Source organism: Harmonia axyridis, chromosome 1, assembly GCF_914767665.1.
Source record: "Harmonia axyridis chromosome 1, icHarAxyr1.1, whole genome shotgun sequence".
Taxonomy (NCBI): domain Eukaryota; kingdom Metazoa; phylum Arthropoda; class Insecta; order Coleoptera; family Coccinellidae; genus Harmonia; species Harmonia axyridis.
The window spans coordinates 41757382-41768549 of NC_059501.1; the positions used below are offsets into that span (position 1 = coordinate 41757382).

At 34.4% G+C, this 11168-nt stretch overlaps 1 protein-coding gene across 1 annotated transcript in view; it reads left to right on the forward strand.

The window, feature by feature from the left end:
* Nucleotides 1-9109, forward strand: part of LOC123679733 (mucin-4) — a 30507-nt gene extending 21398 nt beyond the window's left edge. Inside the window, exon 4 of the mRNA XM_045617177.1 lies at nt 7402-9109. Coding sequence (XP_045473133.1) covers nt 7402-8937 — 1536 coding nt within the window. The 3' untranslated portion in view covers nt 8938-9109. The remainder of the gene's footprint in view (nt 1-7401) is intronic.
* Nucleotides 9110-11168: the final 2059 nt, after the last annotated feature.

The following is an 11168-nucleotide window of genomic DNA, read 5'->3' on the forward strand; positions in this document are numbered from 1 at the left end:
TTCACTAGGAAAATGAAACTTGGCTAAAGTCTTTGTTGGTGACGAAATATGAATGTGCAAAGTTTCGTTCTGATCGGGTGAAAATCTTCAGAGATTTAGGCCATTTTGTGTCAAAATTCAGTTATTGGATTTTCTTTGGTCTTTATTTAACTAGGAAAATGAAACTCGGATAAAGTCTCCGTGTGGTGACGAAATATAAATGTGCAAAGTTTCGTCCTGATCGGGTGAAAATCTTCAGAGATTTAGGCCATTTTGTGTCAAAATTCAGTTATTGCATTTTCTATGGTCTTTATTGCACTAGGAAAATGAAACTCGGCTAAAGTCTTCTTTGGTTGACGAAATATATATGTGCAAATTTTCGTCCCGATTGGGTGAGAATCTTCAGAGATTTAGGCCACTTTGTGTCAAAATTCAGTTATTGCATTATCTATGGTCTTCATATCACTAAGAAGATGAAACTCGGCTAAAGTCTTGCTTGGGTGACGAAATATATATGTGCAAAGTTTCGTCCCGATCGGCTGAGAATCTTCAGAGATTTAGGCCATTTTGTGTCAAAATTCAGTTATTGCATTTTCTATGGTCTTTATTTCACTAGGAAAATGAAACTCGGCTAAAGTCTTCTTCGGGTGACGAAATATAAATGTGCAAAGTTTCGTCCCGATTGGGTGAAAATCTTCAGAGATTTTGGCCATTTTGTGTCAAAATTCAGTTATTGCATTTTCTATGGTCTTTATTTTACTAGGAAAATGAAACTTCGCTAAAGTCTTCTTTGGATGACGAAATATATATGTGCAAAGTTTCGTCCCGATCGGGTGAAAATCTTCAGAGATTTAGGCCATTTTGTGTCAAAATTCAGTTATTGCATTTTCTATGGTCTTTATTTCACTAGGAAAATGAAACTCGGCTAAAGTCTTCGTCTGGTGACGAAATATAAATGTGCAAAGTTTCGTCCCGATCGGGTGAAAATCTTCAGAGATTTAGGCCATTTTGTGTCAAAATTCAGTTATTGCATTTTCTATTGTCTATATATCACTAAGAAGATGAAACTCGGCTAAAGTCTTCGTCTGGTGACGAAATATAAATGTGCAAAGTTTCGTCCTGATCGGGTGATAATCTTCAGAGATTTAGGCCATTTTGTGTCAAAATTCAGTTATTGGATTTTCTTTGGTCTTTATTTAACTAGGAAAATGAAACTCGGATAAAGTCTCCGTGTGGTGACGAAATATAAATGTGCAAAGTTTCGTCCTGATCGGGTGAAAATCTTCAGAGATTTAGGCCATTTTGTGTCAAAATTAAGTTATTGCATTTTCTATTGTCTATATATCACTAAGAAGATGAAACTCAGCTAAAGTCTTGCTTGGGTGACGAAATATATATGTGCAAAGTTTCGTCCCTATCGGGTGAGAATCTTCAGAGATTTTGGCCATTTTGTGTCCAAATTCAGTTATTGCATTTTCTATGGTCTTTATTTCACTAGGAAAATGAAACTCGGCTAAAGTCTTGCTTGGGTGACGAAATATATAAATGCAAAGTTTCGTCCCGATCGGGTGAGAATCTTCAGAGATTCAGGACATTTTGTGTCAAAATTCAGTTATTGCATTTTCTATTGTCTATATATCACTAGGAAAATGAAACTCGGCTCAAGTATTGTTTGGTTGACGAAATATATATGTGCAAAGTTTCGTCCCGATCGGGTGAAAATCTTCAGAGATTTAGGCCATTTTGTGTCAAAATTCAATTATTGCATTTTCTATGGTCTTTATTTCACTAGGAGAATGAAACTCGGCTAAAGGCTTCGTCGGGTGACGAAATATAAATGTGCAAAGTTTCGTCCCGATTGGGTGAGAATCTTCAGAGATTTAGGTCATACAGGGTGAACAATAAACATTCCCTTAAGAATGAATATTTTTTAGTTCAATAACTTTTCAACTAATCCACCGAATAACTTCAAATTTTTCAGTTTTGTCACCGTTTACTATCACCTTCCTTCAAAATTTCCGGAATCAAATAAATCAGATTCGGACTAGGAACATTTCAGACTTTTTCTATTTTCGTGAACATTAAATCACCCTGTACGTTGATATCATGATTTTTTTTCGTTTTCGTAACCACAAAAAATTAATTCATAATAAAAATTTTAAATCTCTGCTTGGCACCGTCATACAGGGTGATCAATAAACATTTCATTATGAGAGAAATTTCATAGTTCAAGATATCTTGAATTTATCGGTAGAATTATTTCAAAAATTGCAGTTTTTTCACCCTTTACTTTAATTTTTAATCCACGAACTGGATAAAGAATAGAACATAAACACCAAATGAATTGAAAATAGTTGAAACAATTAATCAAAAACAAAATAAATAAAATATTTTCAGTTCAGCTAGAATTATTCAAAATCGTATTCCTCCATTTCAATACATTTTTGAGCACGTTGATATAGTTGTTCCACAGGTTTCGATATCGTATTCGGTTGAGAATTAATAATATCGCAAACATCAATTATTCTTTGTAGCAGTTGCTCCTTACTGTTAGTCTCTACCGCATAGACCTTCCCATAATAAATAATCCAATAGTGTCAGATAAAGGGATCGAGGAGGCCAAGCCACATTCCACTCTGCCAATCCATCTGTCTTCAAAAGTCTCAATCAAATATTCGCGTACTTTTTTTGATTAGTGCGCATATAACCATAATGTTTCCAATGGAATATTTTCTAACAAACAAAATTATGTTTCTAAAAATTTTCATGAATTTTCCTTGTATGCCTATTTTCAAAAATATTAAGGCAAATCGAATAGTCGTAGTAGTATATACCGCACCAAGCATTAAGCGAGAATCTAACTTGGGAATTTTTATGAATCACTGATTTTTGATTATTCTGAGCCCAAATTCCGCGCATAAGGGAATATTTACTGATCATCCTGTATGACAGCGCCAATCAGGAGACTTAGAATTATGAATTAATTCTTTGTGGTTACGAAAACGAAACAAATCATGATATTAACATACAGGGTGATACAATATTCACGAAAATAGAAAAGTGTAAAATTTTCCCAGTCCGGGTCTGATTTATTCGATTCCAGAAATATTGAAGGAAGGCGATAGTGAAGGGTGACGAAACTTCAAAAATTGAAGTTATTCGTTGAATTAGTTGTAGAGTTATCGAACTAAAAAAATTTCACTCATAAAGAAATGTGTATTGTAAACCCTGTATGACCGTGCCAAGCAGAGATTCAGAATTTTCATTATGAATTAATTCTTTGTGGTTACGAAAACGGAAAAAAATCATGTTCACGTACAGGGTGATCCAATATTCACGAAAATAGGAAAAGTCTGAAATTTTCCTAGTCCAGATCTGATTTACTCGATTTCAGACATATTGAAGGAAGGCGATTGTAAAGGGTGACAAAACTTCAAAATTTGAAATTATTCGGTCGATTAGTTAAAAAGTTATTGAACTGTGAAATTTCACTCAAAAGACGAATATCACCCTGTATATCCCAAACGAAGGCTTTCAGACGATTGAAACCTCTTGATACGAGAACTCCATGATGATCTTCATTCATGGTATCCGTTTGTCGTATTCTTCCCGGGACACCCTGTATACCCATATCTAACGATGAGTTTATGAAGCAAGTTTCATCAAGTTCATTATTTTTTTGTTCATGTGTCTCAGAAATTCAATTATTTACTTTTCAGTCTATATTTCGTTTTCAATAAGATCAAACGGTTCTACGCAATTGAAAATCTAATTTATTTAATGCAAAGACCTGTACCTGTATAGAATATCCAAAGTCTCTTGAACTAGTCCATATAAACGCTTGGCCATAGATGTCCCTTTGAAGTGGATACCGCGATCTACTAAATACCGGGGTTCATTTGAAAGTATTGTAAGGCATTAAATTCACTGGACCCAAAGAAATTTCTGAAAATTTGGACGAACCTTGTATAATCGAAATATTCATCTTCCTCCAAGTGACTTTGTATATACTATACCTGGGTAGCATCATCCAAGACCTCGCACAGGAATTGGAAAATGATACTAAAAGAAATATGTGACACAAGATCTCCCAACGATGAAATCATGTGGTTCTTGATATATTTCGTTTCTGATTGTTGAAAAAATTTTGTTCTAAAAAATAATTCCCAAGATGTTCGAAAAGTTGGACAATAAAGCAATTGGCTGATAATTACCTGCAAGTATACCATCTCCAGTTTTCATTACAATCCTTTTCAAATTGACAGGTAAACTAATGTTCCAATGATTGACAATCATAACGAGAGGTTCAGTAAATCTTCCAATGCAGTCCTTCATGAAGAAACTGAATTCTGGGACTTCTGCCTGTCCACCCCTCAGCTTCATCGCACACATTTGTTCCATCAACAAAGTTCGTGTCCTCATCCAGGCAAACAAAATATCTCGCCAAAACATCCAAAATCTCTTGAGGATAACCATAGGATCATTCGTTATTTCGAATCTTCCTTGGCAACCTTGATTTTACCTGAATGAATTACCAGAAACTCTTGGGATCATCGTGTATTCTTCGCTCTGAATCTAGCAGAAACCGATGATAGACAGTCTTCATTACTGTCTTCACAATACTATGCATAGACCTATTTCTAATAGGTATGGTGGAATTCTGTCGAAAATTTTTAATATTTCTCAATGCCTCTGCTTCCAAATATACGTTGTGAATTTCTGACGGAAATTCACTCAATTTATGCAGTATGCATCTCTCAAAAATATTCACACCTACCAATTTCAACTCCCAATCATCCTCAAAATCAAACGATGAAGTGAATAAAAGTTAGCAAATTATCTTCCATAGCTCTATGAGTATTGATCTGAGATGTACAATCAGTCAGTGTTTCACTATAAAAATTTATATAGATTAGTGGAATTGTACTAATCCACCGCCTCTTGTGATCATTGGAATAGCGGCTTTCCTCTGATCAAGGGGTGGTAGTTTTATTGAAGATGTTAATTAAATTCTTTCTCCTTTATTAAGAGAGAAAGTGTGGGTAAGGCCTGTCGCACTAGGGACAGGACTTAGTGTTAAACTGAATTTTTCTTTAGGAACAGGTCTAGTGATACCTGAAAGGCATAAGCTTTTTTATAGTTTTACTAACAAAAAAATTATGCAAAATTGAACAAAAATTAATCTTCGGAAGGACTTGTCTCAAACTGGCAGGTCTCTTTTATTCCCTTAAAACTTCACAAAACTACTGGAGATTTCAGAACATTGGACAGAACAAACAAACAAAAAATTGAAATGTTGAATTTCTCAACTTGCTACCTGTTAATTCCCTAGATGGATAATCCTTCAAATGTACTCTCACACTCCACTATCGCGAAATGTATCTCGAACTTCATGTACTTTTGTCGAACCGATACCGTTATTGCCTAATCTTTAAATCTATTAACAGAAGTGACAGTGACAGAACCAAAAAAAATATATTATTGAATTTCCCAAACTCTTAACTGCGCTTCAAACTTACTCATCTCCAAAAATACTTATACCGCCTAACTTCTACTAACTACAGATTTCCACGATCTACATTTAACTCTTAACTTCCTAATTTCCGCGACCAATTCCCGAACCGATTTTTGAGTTTCCCTGAACTCCCCCGAAAACTTACTCGTCACTAACTGATCAATTTTTCTATGATTTGGCCTAAGGTTACTTATTTTCCGCCCCCGATGGGCGTACCTTCAAAAATGACGTCTTGGATTTTTTCCGTAGCTGCAATTGTCTCAGTAACACAAATCACATCAAAGGTACAACAATTAACTGCAAATAGAAACTGATTAGTTTTTGCATTCACATCACAAACTCTTATCAAAGCAAGGAATTTCACTGGTGCAATTGACCATATTCACTGTCGCCATATTGTTGTGCGACAATACCAACTACCCAGTGTTCCCTAACGGAGAAATATTGAGTTTACTAGAAAAATATCGCTAATATCAAAATTACTATCAGCCATAGAGATTATTTTTCCACTGACTATTTCCAAAAATGGAGCGAAGCCTTCATTTATACAATCGGCCACAGTTAAATTGTACATAAAACCACCTTTCACTAATGTTTTTATTTCCAAAAGGTGAAATTTTTGCGAAATATTGTCCCAAACGAGCCTATCTGGCGTAGCAGCCAGAAAAGGTACACATAAACTTCACTTATAGACTTTATATTATGGAATTTTTCTAGTAAACTAAATATTTCTCCGTTGGGAACACTGGGTAGTTCGTATTGTCGCACAACAATAGAGCGTCGGTGAATATGGTCAATTGGATTGGATTTTTTTTAATCTGGCCGTTGGCACTCCCCGAACAAGGCGAATCTCCAGACTCTCAACTCTGGCCCTACTAACTGCAACATCGTACCTCGCTCAATAGTAAAACCTCATCTGCTTTGGTGTCCTGTCCGAAACATGCGAGTAGCCTGGACATTTTTGAAGTGTTGAATCCAGGGTGGTGCCTAGGAGGTTGAGGAGCATGACTGATATCCTCCCTCGAAGAAAAAAAGAGATTTTCATTTTTTCTGGAGATAACTTCACGAAATTCGGTTTTTAACCAGTATCCAATATAGAGATTCTAATGGTGTCGTCAGATTTTTTCTGTTTCCCATTGTTTCAGAGACGCGATAGTCAATTTTTTTGTTCTTATGGACGTCATATTTGTTCTCCTCTTGAGGTGATAAAGAAAAATTACAAATTCAACACTACAAAAATGTCGAGTCTTGCTTGGCAAATTTGAACTCCCTTTTTATTTTTTTGTTTAAGTAGTAGGCTGGTGCCAGAATTATCAAATAACTCGTTACTTCGTCCAGTTGTTATGTGAAACCATCACTTAATTTTTGTGAACTTTAATCCTGTTTGATGAGTAAAGTCCCATTAATTACATAATCAAGCTGATACGAACACTCTACATAGCGTACCACTGGCTATGTCTGTAGAAATTGTTCTACATAATTTAAAAAACTCAAGTGATTGTTTCACATAACAACTGTTAACAATGTTATTTTACAATTCTGGCTCCAGCCCAATACGTAAATCATGTATCATGTTGATAAAACAATGTATTTTTATAAACATTCCATTTGAAGAGTTCTGTCAGTGCATTTCCATAAATATCAGAATTGCCAAATAACTTTGTTGACAGTTTTTATGTGAAACCATAACTTTTTTAAATGTGTAGAACAATTTCTACAGACATTACCAGTGGTACGCTATGTAGATGATTTATTCCAAAATAATATATTATATTTCATACTCGTATGAGAACTATCAATAAATATCACTCCGCGAGGTTTGAACTGAGCGTTGTTTCAAAATACAAATCGAATGCAAAAGTTTCAAAACTATCAAAAAAGTAATTCTGTCACCCTTTTATTTTCAGATTATAAAGCCAGACATATCGAAACAAGTGAATGAAGGAGTGACCCAAAAACCCACAGAAACTGAAAGAACTACAAGAAGGAGAGTGAGAGTACGTGGACGTCCCACGAATAAATATGTGTCCACGACTGTTGCACCAAGATTTTCTTCTACTCCCGAAAACGAGCAAGCTGAGTTTTATGGATTTATACGACAACCAAATTTCTCTAAAAGTTCTCAAATAAGCAGTAACATTAGGAATGATGAAGAAAATATACATATTTACGCACCAACTCAAGAGAGAATTTCCTTTTCTAATCAGCAAACTGATGAACCACTTGGACCATCGAGTCCAATACCCGACACACAAGCCCCTCATTTTATAGGAGAGCTGAGATCAAAATATACATCTCCTCCAAGAGCTTCCACTACGCAATTACCTTCGTCCTTACCAAAAAGAATGATTGGTAGCAGGGTAAAAGTTCCCGGTAGAAATTACGAAAGCAGAAGTAAGACAACAGATAATACACCGACTGAAAAAAGTACCAGAATTCGAACCAGAGGTCGTACTCATTTCACATCGTCCAGAAATATAAGACAGGAAACAGATAATGAGGAAACTGAAAACTACCCAGCACCTTTTCTGAAAAATAAAGAAGCAGCTACCACGCCCAGTAGTTCAGAATTCAAGATAACTGTGAGTATGGATGATGATAAAGAAGATCAAATTTCTAACCCTGCTATCAACATTACTGAAATAAATCGACAAGCAATTGAACTTTCACAAAACCCACTCACAATACAGGAGGACACAAAAAATCCTTCACACGACGATGAATATGAGGAAACAGGTGGACAAGTGGATATAGTATCATTTCGTGATATGATAAGACATGGAAATGCGAAGCAAAACGGTTTCAGAGTTGTGAATTTTGATCAATTCGATACTGCGGAGTCACAAAACTACAGAAGCTTGTTCAACACTTTAGATAGTCCTCACAAAGTAAATGATTTGAAATCGAAAGAAATAGAAGATAGTTCAACATTATCATCTATAGATGCAAAGCTGTCTGAAGAAATAGAAGAAACTTCGACAGTTATTCCGGAATACACATCTGATAAATCAGAAAACTTTTTCACTACTACAGAAATTTCAAAATTGCAAAGTACATCACTTGAAGACATTAGCTCCACAATTTTAAATTCTCTTGAGGAGACAGTAGGAGATGCAACAATTGTTCCTGTTTCTATAACGACAGAACCAAAAATAGCAGTAACTACAGAAGATATACGAGAAACTCAGAATATGTCTTCTACGCAATCGGTGGATCTGGAAATAACATCCACTATGAATACTGATGAATTGGAAACAAATACCACCGTTCAAACGAAATCATCTGAACAAACTCCTATAGATCTGCTCAACCTTCAAACATCAACATCCACAGAAGTATCGCATGAGACTGAAATATGTTATAAGGGCAAGTGTGTAAAATCGAAAAACAGAAAATTCAGAAAGAGATTATTGCGTAAAAAAGTCAATGAGTCAAACCTCTGAAGTGTGAAAAATTGTGAATGTTATGTGATATAGCGAACTACTTCGTATCATGTTAACTCAGTGGAATAACATCGAATGTATGTGTTGTTTGAACAGTACCTATGACACGAATATTTAACTGATTGTAGCGAATGTTTGTGAATGTGGTGAACCAAAAAAATTATTATTTTATTTTATAGGTATTTATTGGCCCAATAATAAAACTCTGACATTTATTTATCGTATACCTAATGGATAAATCAAAATTACAACAATATGTTTTTCAGGTATTTCATAATTATGTGCTAACACAAATTTCTGGCGAATATTCTTTTAGAGAAGATCATGTTTTTAATATGACTCTTCAAATTACCTCACAAAAAATTATGAAGGAGTTGAATCATGATATCTTGGGGGCTATTTAATAGGACCTCTCCTTACAATCCAATTCTCAGGGAAGTTCTCAGAAAATCACGTACCTACTTGAGAAAATACAGAGTCTGCCATTTATAACAATCATATTGACTTTACTTCAACCTTGAAGGTCACCTTGAAATTGACTATGACTTACTCAAAAGAGAGTTGACCATATGTGAATTACACTATGAAAAATTCAACATATAATATTTTAGATGGGGGGGAAACTAGCACCCAAGATCTATTGACATCCCCATTCCTCTCAAGCGTCCATATATGAACACTCGGAAGTCGATTATCACTTTATTCATTCTGTGAGCCAGCTTAAATGCGCCATTATTCTAACGAGTGTTCATTTAAATCGTGGTCAAGAGTGCTGTGGATAAACTAGAGAGGATTTTCTGTGAGCTTAGCTTCTACCATATCATTTACATTTGTTATTCTTCGAATACTACTACTACATATAGTAGTAGTAGTATTGTGCCATAGCAAAAGCTAAGCGCTAATTGTAATCACAGAAAATCCACCCTAATTTCTCCACAGCACTCTTAACCACGAATTTAAATGAACCCACGTTATTAAAAATCAGTTACTTGTAATATGACGATACTAGTTAAAATGTATTATATATCTCAGCGATGTAATCAGTTTATAAGGCAAAATAAACTTTCTTCTCCTTAAACGTTTGGTCAGTTTTAATTTGAAAGCATAACTAAATCAATGTAAGCATGGGCGCCCGCAGAAATTTTTCTCAGGGGGGGCAAAATGAAAATTATTGAAAAACGATAAGGCGTTCATGATTGTCGTAGGCGACATCGGTATTCCGTTTCTTTCTATTTCAGTATTTAAATTCATAAGCGGGCCGTGCAAAATAAAAATTATGAAGTTTTCCTCTTCAACATTTTCTTATAAGTCAACAAGATAAGGTGATGCAAAATAACATGGTAACTCTTTTCGAAACTAATCATATTCAATGAAACAATATTTAGAAGAAAATAAAATATAAAAAATATGGAGGACGGAATGAAATAATTATTATAATTGTTAATAAATGAAGAAAAATTAACGAGTAATAACGAAATAACAAATATATACATATACGCTCGATAAAACTATGTTGAATGAATGAATAATGAATTATAATAAATCTCGAAATATACACTGAATGACGCAAACAATAAAATTTAAAACTTGATACTAAAATATGATTCAAAATAACACAGAATTGCTCCAGATTTTAAAAACAACAAATAAGTATATTATTAAAATAGACAACTCATAAATTGCAAGAAACATAACTCATAAAAACCATATTAATTCTGAAAACCAAATACTTAAACGCAATACAACAGAGTAGGCATATTTTATTCTAAACTAAAAACCAGTCTTCTGTTTCTCTTACAAAATTAGGAATATCCAATAACCGATTTCGATGAATACTCAACAATGCTAAACCAACAAGTCGGTCTTGTCCCATTGTAGCTCCTATCCAGGTTTTAATTCTGCTGGAGTGCTGAAACTACGCTCTATAGTACAAGTAGCACATGGAAATGTAAGGAGAAGATCTTCAACTTTCATGTTTTCATCCATTTGTAATTTAAATGAATACAATGAATACTCATTCCAAATGTTCAACTCACTTTCTAAATTTTCAATGTTATACATATTGCCGACCTTAGATGCGAAAGATTCAATATCTAGTAATTTTGAATTTTTTTAAAAATAATGAACGAAGCAAAAAGCATTACATGTTATTTCGAGAATCTTGTATCGAGGGCCGAAATCAAATGATCTTAATATGGGATGAAAATAGAATTTTTGAAGTAATCTTCAGC